The sequence below is a fragment of the Callorhinus ursinus genome, unplaced genomic scaffold (assembly GCF_003265705.2).
Source record: "Callorhinus ursinus isolate GAN/ISIS: 27379988/994484 unplaced genomic scaffold, GSC_fseal_2.0 scaffold18, whole genome shotgun sequence".
NCBI classification, from domain to species: Eukaryota; Metazoa; Chordata; class Mammalia; order Carnivora; family Otariidae; genus Callorhinus; species Callorhinus ursinus.
Genome location: NW_027397080.1, coordinates 6427867 through 6443745, shown reverse-complemented (window position 1 = coordinate 6443745; position 15879 = coordinate 6427867). Strand labels below are relative to the sequence as shown.

Below are 15879 nucleotides of genomic sequence, written 5' to 3'. Positions count from 1 at the left end.
TGGAAGCAAAGGCGTGGACTCTCTCATTGTGAAATTTCATAGGCAGAAGGACATAAAACAATGATTCACACATCTAAATGAACATTTTGAGAGAAGTGTTAATTTCCTAGAATTCTTTTAGTGTGGGGTCTAGTAATTCTCTTATATGAAGAATGACCAGAGGAGCTGAGTGTAAGGCTTTGTTCTAATTCTTAGACAGACTAGCTTCTGTTATTCCTGCAGAAAGCAGAACTAAGACTAATTAACCGAGGCAGATTCTGGCTCATAATCAGGAAGTTTCTAGAAGGTTTTCCCATCAGTGGAGCAGGCTGCCTCAAGAAATAGTTATCCATCACTGGTGGAACTGGTCCAACAAGGGCCAGGTATCAAGGATAGTTATTTCTGATTTTGCAGAACATTACATTTCAGTATCACTAAAATCATTTATTAAATGTGTGTGGTGCTGTATTAAAGAAGATACAGATAAAATGATGTGGAAAGATTTCCTGTCATCTAGGAACTTGCAGTATATTAACTTCCAAGCATTTCTATGATAAATTTGAGGGAGATAGTTTCTTTTTCCTCTTGATTGGTTTAGATTGGGTCCTTATGTTTTTGTAACTTTCATTATAGTGTTTTCCTAGGTTAACAAAAGTCATACTCCACTGTCCAGTAGATGGACCAGAGACAGAGGCCATCCCCTAGGTGTGTGGGTAGAGCTTATCTCTGAGGCTAGAGCTTGTAGACTCTGGAATTGGGGTATATTCTTGGGCAGTGGCACATGCCCCGAACGAACCATTGTTTTTGCCATTCTGATTTAGATCAAAGTGTCTAAAAATTTGTATCTAGTATTGTCAAATTTTTGCTTAGAATATTATGGCTTTTATTACCTTTTCTTCTTGTAGCTTAAAAATTAAAAATGAGCTTCAGGAGCACCTGGCTTGCTTTGTCAGTGGAGCATGCGACTCTTTTTTTTTTTTTTAATCTTATTTATTGGGTGCCTGAGTGGCTCAGTTGCTTTGGCGACTGCCTTCAGCTCGAATCGTGGTCCCAGGGTCCTGGGATCAAGTCCCACGTCGGGCTTCCCTTGCTCTGCGGGGAGGCTGCTTCTCCCTCTTTCTCTGCCTGCCACTCTCCCTGCTTGTGCTCTCTCTCTGTCAAATAAATAAAATCTTAAAAAAAAATTTTTTTTATTTGAGCGAGAAAGCACGTGCACAAGCGGGGAGGAGCTGACCCTGAAGCTGTTACCACTGAAGGACCTGTTGACGTACATTTACTGAATAGTTTCATCTTTGTTCTTTAATGTCCCAAGAAGTGGGGAATGGAAGAAAAAGCAACATAACTGCAGATTGTGCTCTTTCCTTTTCATACGTGGTTGTTTTGGTTTCAGACACTAACATTAAATTGCCCCCTTTTTTGTAAACAAGGCCTGTTTGGAGGTTGATTAAATGAGGCTTCCTTTTTAGAGGGCATTTCATTTGGTGTACAATTCATGCCTTTGTCCTTGAAGCTACAGTTCCTGAATTTGGCACTTTTTCTTTTTGTGTGTGTGTTTTAATTAAAATTCAGTCAAAGCTGGAAGAGGCCCTCAACCTGGCAACAGAATTCCAGAATTCCCTGCAAGAGTTTATCAACTGGCTCACTCTAGCAGAGCAGAATCTCAACATCGCCTCTCCTCCCAGCCTGATTTTAAACACTGTCCTTTCCCAGATAGAGGAGCACAAGGTAACCATAACATTATGATATTCCCCTCCTTTTGAGAGGACTAGTTGGAAGAGAAGCTCCTCTCTATTATCTTCAGTTTAAAAAGAGCAATATTTTCCCCTCAGGTGTTCGCTAATGAGGTCAATGCTCATCGAGACCAGATCATTGAGCTGGATCAAACTGGGAATCAGTTAAAGTTCCTTAGCCAAAAACAGGACGTTGTTCTGATCAAGAATTTGCTGGTCAGTGTCCAGTCTCGATGGGAGAAGGTTGTCCAGCGGTCTATTGAGAGAGGGCGATCACTGGATGATGCCAGGAAGCGGGCAAAACAAGTGAGTTATGAAAGAAAGATACCAATTTATTGAACAACCTTGGGCTGCATGTGTGGAGTCTCTGGAATGATTTGCATGAAAGTAAAGTTTACATGGTCATTCTTGTTATAAGTTATTTTTTATATAATTGTAGTTCCATGAAGCTTGGAAAAAGCTGATCGACTGGCTAGAAGATGCAGAGAGTCACCTGGACTCGGAGCTGGAGATATCCAATGACCCAGACAAAATTAAACTCCAGCTCTCTAAGCATAAGGTAAAGCAGTTCGTGGTTCTTAGGTCCTGGGCTTGGTAGTCACTGAAGATGGCTAAAAATGGAGGTCAGAGCTAGTCGAAAGAAAATCAGTTAATGTTGGGAAGTCAAGGTGATGAAACCAGCATTCCATTTTATGGCTAGACCATGTCTAACCATAACAGTTATGGTCATTTAAATAACAGTTCAAACAAAGTGATTGTGGGAGTAACAAGTTAAAACTATAGGCTTTTAGAAATTGTCATGCTGTATATGGTATAAACAAAAATTTATAAATTTCTTAAGGATAAGCTATTGTTAGTTCAAGAGGTAGGAACATTCATATTCTGATTACCAACCCGAATACTGAAAATTTTTCTTTGTTCCAAATCAAGATGTCATCTGACTTTTAGCATTGGTTTTTTCTTTCCTTTTTGGAAACAGGAGTTTCAGAAAACTCTTGGTGGCAAACAGCCTGTGTATGATACCACAATTCGAACTGGCAGAGCCTTGAAAGAAAAGACTTTGCTTCCTGATGACACTCAGAAACTTGACAATTTACTGGGAGAAGTCAGAGACAAATGGGATACTGTTTGTGGCAAGTCTGTGGAGAGGTGAGTATGATTATTTGCTTCGTGGGTCTGTGTATTATCCCCAAACTAACAAAGACTGTTACTGGATTCCGTAAAATGGCCATAAAGCTAATGCATCAATAATAGGTTTTGTAGCATCTTGATATTTTTAGTTCATTCAATGAGAGTTGGAAAATAAGTTGAGTAAAATATTAAAATTCTCTAAAGAGGGCACGTTCTGCATGGAGCACTGGGTGTTAATACGCACACAATGAATCATAGAACACTACATCAAAAACTGATGATGTAATGTATGGTGATTAATATAACAATAATAAAAAAATGTTAAAATTCTCATTTTAAGCTTGAATCTTACTGTATTAGAGAGGCTTATAAACTTAAGCCAACAGCAACAGGAGATTAGTAACTCCAAACATTTGTCAATGACCAATTTGTGATACTAACAGCTTCTCAGTGAGCTCGCTCACTGTGTCAGACAGCAAGCAAAACCTTTGCGTGTATCACCTCATTTAACCATCATAATGCCTGACCTTTACTGGGTGATTACTACTGAGCACATGCCAAACAGAGGCTACTAATCATGGAATCCTCCTAACAACCACTGAGGGGGGTACTGTTATTCCCATTTTACAGATGAGAAAAATGATCATAAAGAGGTTTCTTAAGTCCCACCAAAGGTCACTCAGCTACTAAGCAGCAGAGCTGGGATTTGAAGCTGTTGGATTTGGTTCCATAAGTTGTACTTTTATCCACTTGTACCCATATGCTATGCTAAGTAATATGATATCTTTGTATTATTTGTACTTCCATTTTTTAGATGAGGTGACTGAGGTTCAAACAGGTGATGAGACAGCCCAGGGTCACACAGTTGGTGTAGAGCTGGTAGTTGAACTCCTGACTACAGACCATGACCAAAACCATCATCCTCTACCTAAGTGGTATGAAATGATTAACACAGACCTTAGGTGATTAGGGTGTATCCGTGTGTATAACCATTGGATTCTTTAGGTGCCAGGAGGGTATCTGTACCCACCTCCTACACTACACTTACTCCATTCTAGAAAGTAGTTTGATTAAAAATGTCTAGGCATATCTCTTAGTCACTTTTTACTCTATTTCAAACCAGCCCAGCATGGAGGGCCCTCTCTAGAGTTCAAGCAGTATTCATTCAGCAGTCAGGACTGAGACAGCCAAAGAAAAGGGATCTCTAAAAATGGTGAGGTTTGTGTGCTTTTCTCAGGCAGCACAAGTTGGAGGAGGCCCTGCTGTTTTCGGGCCAGTTCATGGATGCTTTGCAGGCCTTGGTCGACTGGCTGTACAAGGTGGAGCCGCAGCTGGCCGAGGACCAGCCCGTGCACGGGGACCTCGACCTCGTCATGAACCTCATGGACGCCCATAAGGTGAGGGGCGGAAGCTGCGCCGCAGGGAGGCAGAGCCACTGGGTTCTACGCCTCTGCAGGCCTCCTGCGCATGCTCCTCATCCAGGGGAGAAGGGAAGTCTACGTGAGCCCGTGTGTCTCTGTTCTTCAGAGAGACCTTGCCTCGCTCTGTGTGTATTGCTGGGATTCTGCATCAGTCACGATGAATTTACCCAAATTGCTTTGATTCAGATTTGGCAATGTATAAATATCATCTTGGGGTTTACCCCCCGTTCCTGTTTGTATCTGTCAGTTGAGTCACACAATGAATTTAAACTCAGAACCCCTCAAGATCTCCATTTCCATTGACTCCTAAAATGAGAATGAGTTCTTTTTTTAGCTGCTTTTGACCCTAGCAAGCCCAGCACCATGCACAGCAATGTTTACATGTAACCTACACGTGTCATGTTAACCTCCATAATGTCCTCTTTGTTTTAGCACAAAGCGTTCAGCTTTACTTGAAATTACATCAAACTCTTATTATGCGCGTGGCAAATGTGTTCTTACTTAACTCCCACAATTCTGGAAATTTTGCTATAACATCATTCCTATGTTACAAGTTAGGAAACTGGGACTCCAGCTAAGCAGCTTATCCAGTGCCACGCCCCTCATCTTTAGAGCCACCTCTTCTGGGTGGTTTTTCTTACACATCGTCCTGTCTCCCTCTGCGTAAAAGATGCACAACTGGAACCTACCGAGGAGAATGGAACCAAGCAATTCCTTTCCTCTGTGGTTTTGCTTCTTGGGTTCAAAACATTCTCAGCAAACTGATTCCTGTTTTTCTTTTCTAGGTTTTCCAGAAGGAACTGGGAAAACGAACAGGAACCGTTCAGGTACTGAAGCGGTCAGGCCGAGAGCTGATTGAGAACAGTCGTGATGACACCACATGGGTGAAAGGACAGCTCCAGGAACTGAGCACTCGCTGGGACACTGTGTGCAAACTCTCTGTCTCCAAACAAAGCCGACTTGAGCAGGCTTTAAAACAGGTCAGAGACTTTAGTGGGGACAACCCAAGGGGGAGGATCTGAGCAGATTCATTCTCATTTCTTTATCAGTATCAGTTCCAGCCAGTCTCAAAATGAACATAAAGTGAAACATTGATATTATGAATGTTCTATAGATTTTAACATTCATTTGTATTAGAGGAAAAAAAATGAGTTCAGTTGCTTTTCCAAGATCTACAAATGAAAGATGACCTTTGTGGGGGGCCTTGATAGGGCCATCAGCGCTTATGATGCACTAATGAGTTCAGGGCCAACCCTTTTCCTGGCATACCCCAGTGTTCAGGACCTTGGCTGCAGAGAGGTTCAATCTGTTGTGCTTGGTTACTTCAGGCGGAAGAGTTTCGGGACACAGTCCACATGCTGTTGGAGTGGCTTTCTGAAGCAGAGCAAACGCTTCGCTTTCGGGGAGCACTTCCGGATGACACAGAGGCCTTACAGTCTCTCATTGACACCCATAAGGTAATCCAGCCCCAGCGTGGAGTGCCTGCCATTAAAGGAAGACAGCTTTTGCTTGGGAATTTTGGACCTCATGTGCAAACGACTGGAACCGGAATGGGCCCAGCTTACTGGTTTATAGCAGGAATGAGAGGCAAATCACTAGTGGGTTTTCTGACACCTTGAAGATCTTTCATTTTTACAAAAGTGTAATGCATGTTGGTTGTAAACAAGTGAAACAGCGTGGTATCATATGAAGAAAACTGTGGACTGTTCCACCCTCTCTAGACTTCTCTTCGTGCACATGTCTTGGTTTGGCTTTCCTTATGTTAATCAGCTTCGGGCCCTGAGCCTCTTACCAAGCTTCAGACTACAATGAGGTATTTGGGGCCACAATCTGTCCTAATAAGATGGGAAATATTTCCTTTTTTAATTTTCATATTAACCGCCAGGAGATTTTAATCTTGGTTTTGGCATTTGGTATTCTGTTGCTAGTATTTTTAAAATATTATAGTGCTTTATAGCTGTCATTTGTCCAAAACAGTACTGTTTGTTTATACACACAGAAGCAAATTAAAACAGGATTTTTTTAAAAAAGAGAGAAACAAACTCAGAATAGGACGAGGGTCACACCCAGCCTGGGAAAGGGGGCGCCCGTCTGTGTCCTTCCTTGTCTTTGTTACCTGTAGCAGAGGCAGTCATTCTTGTGTAAACCCTTCACCTCCTCACGTCTGTTAGAACTGGAAAGAAAGTACCAGAGACACAGGGATGCAGGCTTGTAGGGGCCTGTATGAACACACATGGAGGGAAAAACTACACTGAAATCTTTCCCCCTCTCACAGTGTAAGCTAACAGTGCTGCTAGAGTAGATTTCTTTAGTTTTGGTTTTCAAATCTTTTTTGTTTAGGAGTTCATGAAGAAAGTGGAAGAAAAGCGAGCGGATGTTAGCACAGCGGTAGCAATGGGAGAGGCCATCCTGGCTGTCTGCCACCCTGATTGCATCACTACCATCAAGCACTGGATCACCATCATCCGGGCTCGCTTTGAGGAGGTGAGTTCCTGGTTTTAGAGGATGATGACACGCGCCCCATATAGTGGGTTTATAGGAAAAAAACGCTACTGAGTTTTCTCCACCCACCCCCCAAATAAGGAATTTTTCACTCACTCTGGGTATCTCAATAAGAGTTAAGTTAGCATTTTAGTAATGACTGTTTTCTTGGTAATGAGCAGCAATCTGGAAGAATAGTGCTGGTGTAGTGATGTGTTCACTGATGAATTCCAGTGGACTCGGTTTTGTATTTTTCCCTCCTTCCTGACAAATCCTATGGATAATAGGACATGTGTACTAGATTTGCTTCCAGGAGTGCTGATTGCTTATTCCAGCTCTGTCCCTGGAGTAAGGGTGAGGCCTCTTGAGTGCTTGAGTGGTCTTCCTCCTGAAGGTCATTGTTAGGATCAGATGACAAAATGGACTTTGGAAACAAACGATGTGCTCGACTGAGAGAGGCGATGGTTTCTGTCTTCCTAGGTCCTGACCTGGGCGAAGCAGCACCAGCAGCGTCTTGAAACAGCCCTGTCAGAACTGGTGGCTAATGCCGAGCTCTTGGAAGAACTTCTGGCGTGGATCCAGTGGGCTGAGACCACCCTCATTCAGCGGGACCAGGAGCCGATCCCTCAGAACATTGACCGAGTGAAAGCCCTTATTGCTGAGCATCAGGTATCGTAGCCGGGTCTGGTGGCCACGGGTGTTCCCTGCATGGCTCATGGAGCCCTATTTGGTTTTAAGTGGCTGCTTATCATATTTGCACAGACTTAGCAGCTTCAAACAACACATGCTTATTATCTCGCAGTTTCCATGGGGCAGGTGTCTGGGCACGAGTCCTCTGGGTCCTCCTCTCAGGGTCTTACTGGGCTGAATTAGGGTGTCAGCCAGCTCTGTAGCTTTCAGCCAGGCTCACTCCGGTTGCTGGCAGAATCGGACTCCTTGTGATTGTGGGACCCGGGTCTCCATTTTCTCGCTGGCTGTCAGCCAGGAGTCACTGTTGGCTCCAGAGGCTGCCCTCAGGTCTCAACTGCCCAGCACGCTCACAGTAGGTCTTCAGCGCCAACAGGAGAGGCTCTCCAACCTGCTCAGACGGATCTTATATGGTAAAGTGTAATCAAGGAAGCGATTCTCCCATTCTTTCCACAGGTGTGACCCTCCCTCAAGGGGAGGGACTGATACAGGGCATGTACCCCAGGAGTGGGAATCCTATGGGCCATCTTGGAAGTCTGCCAAGGTTTTACACCTGGGTGCAGAAAGATCTCTTGCCTGAACCCAGAGATGGGCAAGAACAGTACATCAAACTAAACTGAATGAAGGAAAGCTCAGTTGAGCTGTCTTCATAATATATTCTTGGGAGGCAAAGATGGTTTTTAACCATGATTGTTTACGCTAAATGCAAGTGTGGTTCTTGCTTAGTTATACCGTGCACATACAGTCTTTTTAGTGTATGTAAATAATTAGCCTCACCCTTGAGAACCCCCTGTACTTCCTATCAAGGTTGCCTACATTGACACCTCTCCTGACTGAGATTTTATCTTCTTATTCAAGGCCACCCCTCTCCCTTCTGTGATCCCCTCTTTTCCTTGTGTCTTCAAGTTCTCCCACTCTTATTTGCTCTTTCCTCCAAACCTTCTAGACAGGTCCTCTTAACCCTGTGTTCTGTTGGAGTTACCCCCATTGTTCCTTCCCTCCTTTTTCAAACAAGCTTCTGGTCCCCTGTCTTCTCTCCTTGTTTCCCACTCACTCCCCAGGCCCTTGGGTCTGGCTCCCATCCCCATCAGACCACTAATACTATCCCAGTCCCACCGGCCAAATCCAGCTGATGCTTCCAGTTCTTGTCTTATTTGACATGTGACAGAGTTGCCTCCTCCTTCTGAAAACCTCTTTTGACTTCTGTCCTTCCATCTTGTTTTTCTCCCATCTCTCTGACTATTCCTTCTCAGTATTCTCAGCTGATTCCTCTTCCTCTCTCTGCTTGTTAGTGTTGTGTTGTCTGAAGTTCCATTCTTGACCCTCTTCTCACACTGCTGAGGTCTTATCCAGTCCAACAGCTTCAGCCACCGCCTATAATCCAAACCTTTCACATCTGATCCTTCATCTCCGGTACCATTATCTCCAGAAGTCTAGATGTATAAACCAGAGGCAGCACCCCGCCCTCCCTTCCAAGCCTGCCTCCTCGTCCACCCACCTTCTGTGATGTGTCTGGGATGCCTGCCTTTCCTACACCCCCCACATCTGGCCAGCCACCGGGCTCTAGCTGTCCTACTTCCAGAATACCCCTCGGTTCTGTCTTTCCTGCCCTGGCTCAGGCCCTCACCATGTTTTGCCTCAGTTACTGCAGTGGTGTCCTCACTTACCCCCACTATGATCTGCCTTCTATACTGAAGCAGGAACCATAGCTATAAGGATCTCATCAGGTCTCTTCTCTGAATCAAAAATCACTCAGTTGCCCTCCATTACTCTCCAAATAAAATCCCAGTCTCTTAGCCAAACACAAGGCTTTAATGGATCTTTCTCCTATCTACCTCTCCAGCCCTCCCTCCTGCCGTTCTTCTGATTGCATCTTGGGCTTAGCCAGTGATCCGAAGGGCCCTGGCTCACTACACTGTCAGGCTCCCTGGATCTCTCTGCACTGTGCCTTCTGCTGGGAGTGCCCTCCACCCAGGCTTTGGCCAGTTCTTCATCCCTCAACTACTACACTCAAGCCCATCTCTAGGCAGCTCTCCTTGGCGCCTCAGCCTGTGGGGTGCTCATCCTCGGTCTGTCTTTGCCATCCTGGGTGGCATTCATTGCACTGACTTCCTGATTTTCCTCACTCAGCTGTGAGCTCCTTAGAATCAGAAGCCATGTCTGATCCCTTTAGGTTTCCAGCATCTGATGAAGTGCCTTAGCCAGCTGTGTTTCCTGAAAAGAGTGAGATAGTGTACAAAGGCATCTGTTCCATCATAGGCTTGGGCTTTGTGAGTAAGAAGGTGCTGGATTCTATCTTAGTCCAAGAAAACGCTGAACTCTGATCCCTGTTGTTTGTGTTTGACAGACGTTTATGGAGGAGATGACTCGCAAACAGCCTGACGTGGACCGGGTCACGAAGACCTACAAAAGGAAAAACATAGAGCCTGCTCACACGCCTTTCATCGAGAAATCCCGCAGTGGCAGCAGTATGTTTCTAGCCTCCTGTGTTAGGGTGTTTCATTCCGGCAGTTTGAAGATAAGCACTTTCCAAATCCCTGTCAGAAAACTTCTTTTTGGGGCTCCTGACTGGCTTAGTCAGTAAAGCATGCAGCTCTTGATCTCAGGGTCGTAAATTCAAGCCCCATATTGGCTGTGGAGCCTATTTAAAACAAAAATGTTTTTTTGAAACTCACTTTTCTTACACCACCACATAGTAACTATATTTCATTTTCTTGGACTGGCATAAAATTTTGAAGTGGTCAAGCAGATTGTTTTTGCAGTGGCCTTTCCATTGTTGTGGTCATCGGTGCTAACTGTTTACATTTGGTTTGCACTGACTTAGTTATCAGATAAATCAGCTACAGAGCCATTGCTTTTTTGGTTAAGTTGACATTTCCTCAGTTCGCAAAGGACAGAATAAATGGAAGATACGAGACAAATACCTGTTGGCTGGGAGGAGGAACAGTAGTTTTGAAATAAGTATGCTTAATACCGGAATATTGCCAGATCCCAGGCTGCTTCTCACATTTGCTGACTGGATACCATTTGAAAGGTGTCCTGAGTTAACACATCTGGCACTTTCTCCTTGTGAACTGACAAAACCAGCTTTTCTAATCTCGTAGTTGTTTTTTCCTCTTAGGGAAGTCCTTGAGTCAGCCCACACCTCCTCCCATGCCAATCCTCTCTCAGTCTGAAGCAAAAAACCCACGGGTCAACCAGCTGTCCGCCCGCTGGCAGCAGGTGTGGCTCCTAGCGCTGGAGCGGCAGCGGAAGCTCAACGACGCCTTGGATCGACTAGAGGAGGTGAGGCCCTGCCAAGCAGCCTTCACTGGAGGGAGGCGACTTCTTACCTTCTGAGGCCCTCTTACTATGACCAACTTCTGCAGAAGTAGAAACAGACCAGTATGAGCCAGGGCTCTGTCCTGCAGGCCCCCAGGCAGAAAGCACACGGGGGTCACAACAGGGTGGGCCATAGCACCTCGCTGGGGAAAGCAGGCAGGCCAGTCAGTCTGTTTAGGGTCCGGCCTGTGACCCGACCCTCCTCAGCACCCGGCTGTGGTCAAGAATCAGGAGCATGACTTCGCAAAGTTACCTCCGGGTGCGTAGCTCATCACAGTCATGACCATTACTGGGCCCTCTGTGTAAAGATAGAAGCTACGCAATTATGAAATAAGGGTAACTTGTGTGACCTTGTTATTCCACTAGTCTTCACTAATTACGAAAAGCAAATCTATTTTGAAGTGTCATTAACCAACCTAAAAAATGTAGTGCTACACTTCCTAGTTCCTAAAACAAACCTCTAATACCTTTTATATTTTTTTTATTTGTGCGTATCAAAGCAGCTATGCCCGGAAGTGAGTGTTCTGTGTTCTTTGTTGTTATTTCTGTAGGTCAGTTGAGTTTTAAGCATATTTGGGTTTTGGCTTTTTCTTTTTTTCCCTATTCCTTCCAACTTTGGAGTTTGAAAGGCCAGGGGGAAAACTGCTGCGCTGCTTCAGTCATTCTGAGTCTCCCTCACTGACATAGTCCAAGCAGCTCAACATCACCTTGCCCGCCGCACAGGCCTGCTGTTGTCTGCCAAAGCCAAATATTTCACATGGAAGTCAGACGGGCAGTTTGCCCCCTCTGGTGCCATTCCAAAGAAACATGCTTGCGTGCAGGGTTGGATTCTTAATGGTTCCAGCCAGAATTCAAATGATCTCATCTCAGAAAGTGATGGGAAACATGAGCCTTCTGACATGGGCCTCCGTGTGATCGTAGTTCTTATCAAAATCACGTAAGTGAGGAGTGCAAAGGACTTCTCTTCTGGGATAGAATCCATTCCCTTACATCTAAGAAGGTGATCCTTTGAAAAGTGCAAAGGGAAAGCAAGGCTGGCTCCACCCATTCTTGTTCTCCGTGCTCCGTATTTTCCATGGTGGTCGTTCAGTTACTGTTTCTCGCACTGCGTCGTCATACCACAGCTCATGTAAATAATCATGGCTTTCAGTGAAGGACCGAGATTGCGCCTTCACCAAAGAGGCAACACATGGAAGTCATTGTTGATGCCCCTCCGGAAGGCCTGCATGGCTTTACTGAATGTCTGAAAGTCCGGGTATGCTCTGGGCAGGTTTGAGGGTCAAAATAGTAAGTCTTGTTGACACCTACGATTTCTGTCTAGTTGAAGGAATTTGCGAACTTTGACTTTGATGTCTGGAGGAAAAAGTATATGCGTTGGATGAATCACAAAAAATCTCGGGTGATGGATTTCTTCCGGCGAATTGACAAGGACCAGGATGGGAAGATAACACGGCAGGAGTTTATTGATGGCATTCTAGCATCCAGTGAGTTCACTCATAGTTTCAAACATGGGTCACACCTGGATTCCTTGCACTTGGTGGAAGCAGGTGATACTCTGGCTAAATAGTCTTTCTGAAGTTAAAGCTATAGTCTTAAGGAAGAAGTAATGTAACTTACTACATTACTTACTACATTACTTATTGCTTATTACTAAAATTGGTCTATCATTTTGATGGAAAGAAGAACATTTTGCCGGGAATTAAAAAAATAAAAGACAGGTCTTGTTTGACACACTGTGGCACGTAAAACCTATTTGAGGTATAGGTTAAGAGCCAACTTTGTGAATGATGAGGTTCTAAGTAAAATGTTCAAGAAAATACATTTTTTGTAATACCAATTTCTGACATCTGTATAACAGCTTACAAAATACATGATCTCATTTTTAGCAGGAAAAATAATTGAGGCATAAAGTAGTTAAGTGAGTTGCCAGGATCACAAAGCACATCTCACAGCTGTGCTACTTTACCCGGCTGTGCAGGGCAGGCCTGCCTGCAGAGGTGATATTTGAGGGAAGAGTTAGAGGCAAAGGGAACAGGAGATACAAAACACTGAGGTGGGCACGAACTTGGCATGTTCTAGGGATAGAAAGATTAACATGGGTGGGGTGTTACGATCTAGGGGAGTGGTAAGAGATGAAGTTGGAACGATCAGCAGCAGCCAATTCATGCATGGCCTGGTAGGCCCCGGGAAAGGGAGCAGATCTAACCTCTTCTTGTAGAGGCAGTGGGACGGTGGGAGACCACCAGAGGTTTTCACCTAAGAGATCTGATTTACATTTTAATAAATCACCCTGGCTACTGTAAATATTCACACTTCCTTTGGGAAGCAATTTGTCAGGAACCTAAGGCAGTTACCTAAACATAGAAAAAACTTCATCCTATTCCAAATTGTCACTATCCTGAAGTCATCGAAGTATCTAATAGTAGTTAAGAGTAGATAACTAAATTCTTATGTTGGATGGTGGGTCTATGGGTAGTTGTAATATTTATGTCTTTTAGTATATCTGAAATACTGTTTGGTTTTGATTTTTTAATTGCATGGGGGAGGAGGGAGTCTATAAGCAAAAACACCAAAAAACTTAACAGTGAGTAGTCTTTGGGTACTGTATCTCTAGGTGACTTTTCTAAAAAAAAAAAATCTTCTTTATAACATTAATATCTTCTAAGTGAGCATGTATTACTTTTCAGAAAAAAAGCAAAACATAAATATTTCTTCTTTCAAGAAGTATTTACACACCCTCCAGCAACCCAAGTAAGCTCTCTGAGTTAATGTTCCAAACGTGATTACTTTTCTCCAGAGTTCCCTACCACCAAGTTGGAGATGACTGCCGTCGCTGACATTTTTGACCGAGATGGAGATGGCTACATTGATTACTATGAATTCGTGGCTGCTCTCCATCCCAACAAGGACGCTTATCGCCCAACAACCGACGCAGATAAAATTGAAGATGAGGTATGGGAAGTTACTGTATTTTGAGCACACTTTTGACCACAGTGGTTGGGCGCAATGGCTGCATCAGCCCCATGACTTATAAGATCATTATCTGGAGTTCTGTTTGGGGATCCGCATTTGGAGGATGATGCCCCAGAGGATCTCTGGCTGTTGAGCTCTCTCTTTCAGTCTAGATGACTTCTCACTCAAAAGAGTCACATCTGTGTAGTTCCTCCGAAGTTCACAAATGTACACGCACATCCTGGTCCATAGGTACCCTGTTGCTTAGAACAGACTGCTCTCTCAGTCCTGGGCATCCCACAACAGGATCCGGGGGAGTGGTCTTCAAAGAAAACATTTAAGGAGTAAAATGTGAAGTAATGTTTAAGGTGGTGTGTACCCACCAAGCTTCCTGCCTAGTTGAGGACTTTTTCACATTGGAAATCACACCCATCACCTTGAAAATAGCAAATTCATTAGTAACACATGGAAATCCTAGGATCTGTTGATCCTGAAAAGGGAGAGATTAGTGGGGCAGGTCGTGGGTATGGCCCAGAACACCCCAGGACTGACTTCTGGCACTCAGAGGCTCCTTGGTGGAAATTCAGATCAGTTCTAATTCACTTTATTTGATACGATTTTGATGCATAGTAGCACATTTCTCTGAAGGAACTTGGAATTAAATGTGTAACGTATTAATTTGGAATAAAGGATAAATGCATGTATCAAAAGCCTAAAATACCTCAAAGAAACATAATGAATAGTTTTCTGCTTACATGTAAAAATATTTGTTTCTCTGAAGCGAAAGTCTTGTTTTAACCTTCACGCTTTTCTTTTTTTGTTGTTTACAACCAATAGGTTACAAGACAAGTGGCTCAGTGCAAATGTGCAAAAAGGTTTCAGGTGGAGCAGATTGGAGAGAATAAATATCGGGTAAGGAAGAGCAAACCAGTTCTTTGTGGTGGTGGTTCCTCCCATGTGGCCCTTACAGGTGAAAGCAGCCTGACACACAGCAGACCAGATGATCCCACCTTCCCACTGCCCATGCTGGGAGGACCAGAGCCAGGGGGACTGAAGATGCATGCGGTCTCTCTCTGGCCCTCATGTCTGTAGATTGCAAATGTCAGGTGTCCTGTTGGGCTAAGCTTAGTGCCCTACATAATTCCACCTGAAAAATAGTGCTGTATTTAGCTAACAGTAGCTTGTACTTGAGTTCCAGTGTAGGAGACATTTCAGAGTCCTCTTTTTGGCTGACCAAAGTCTTTAGGGAGACGGTGCCACCTATGCTCGTTATCTGAAGACTAACCCATCACCCCGAAGTGCTGGTCATGGTGAGCCTGAATGGCTCCCAGGCTCAGAGAGGGCTGGAGGAACTCTGTCTCCTCTGAGCTGGGTTACAAATAGAGCCTAGATGCACTAAGGGGACACCAGGCTCAGTAGTCTTCCCTGGAAAGCTGTGCCATGGACATAATTTGACCATGAATTATGCTGTGTTTTAGCTGCTTTTAGGACCAGGGTTAGGGGATAGAAGGGATCTGAAACAGCACTTCTAAAATATATTTCGCAGCTTATCCAGATTCTTTAAAGTCCTAAAGAAAACCTAGGATTGGTAAAGAGGGTTCAGATTGTGCAGTTATTTGCACGAGTTAGAAACAGGAAAATCTAGGTTCCATTAGTACATCAAAATGTCTTCAAAGTACCCCAAAGTCGCCCTGGGCTGCTCTTAACTGGGGAGTGTTGGGTGACTCTGCTTTGGATCCAGCCCAGATCCAGGGCATTTAGTAAATAAAACCATAAGCAATCTTGTGCTTGCTTTTGTTGCTTTTTATTTTCTTGTTTTTTGTTTTTTAATTGTGAGAGAAATGAATTAACAAGAGCAATTAGTAGAGTGGAAAAGTTAGGTCTTACTATAATTTATAAAACCATGCCCCCGTGGCAGCTCTCGGAGAATATGCTTGAAAACTGGTAACGTGATTGCATGATTTTCATTCCTTAGTGTTAATTTGACAAAATGTTCTCTTTTTTTTCTTCCATTTCCTTCATCCTTTACTCTTTTGTCTGTAGTTCTTCCTCGGCAATCAGGTACAGTGTGCCTTGCAGCATCCTCCTCGGTGGAAATGGTCTGTGTAGCCCATGCTGCCTTGTTCTTTGCTGTGGGGAGAGGACATGATCTGAAGCATGCCTGGGTCACATCTGGT

At 44.1% G+C, this 15879-nt stretch overlaps 1 protein-coding gene across 17 annotated transcripts in view; it reads left to right on the top strand.

Moving 5' to 3' along the window:
- Nucleotides 1-15879, top strand: part of MACF1 (microtubule actin crosslinking factor 1) — a 333619-nt gene that overhangs the window by 302150 nt on the left and 15590 nt on the right. For 11 of the 17 annotated variants that reach the window (XM_073902863.1, XM_073902862.1, XM_073902852.1 and 8 more), the window contains 15 exons: nt 1549-1704; nt 1809-2015; nt 2149-2268; nt 2689-2858; nt 4078-4237; nt 5047-5241; nt 5590-5718; nt 6602-6745; nt 7223-7411; nt 9777-9897; nt 10551-10714; nt 12072-12234; nt 13548-13702; nt 14540-14614; nt 15746-15763. In XM_073902863.1, coding sequence (XP_073758964.1) covers nt 1549-1704; nt 1809-2015; nt 2149-2268; nt 2689-2858; nt 4078-4237; nt 5047-5241; nt 5590-5718; nt 6602-6745; nt 7223-7411; nt 9777-9897; nt 10551-10714; nt 12072-12234; nt 13548-13702; nt 14540-14614; nt 15746-15763 — 2166 coding nt within the window. The remainder of the gene's footprint in view (nt 1-1548; nt 1705-1808; nt 2016-2148; nt 2269-2688; nt 2859-4077; nt 4238-5046; nt 5242-5589; nt 5719-6601; nt 6746-7222; nt 7412-9776; nt 9898-10550; nt 10715-12071; nt 12235-13547; nt 13703-14539; nt 14615-15745; nt 15764-15879) is intronic. The other 6 variants (XM_073902865.1, XM_073902864.1, XM_073902854.1 and 3 more) reach the window with 1 other exon arrangement.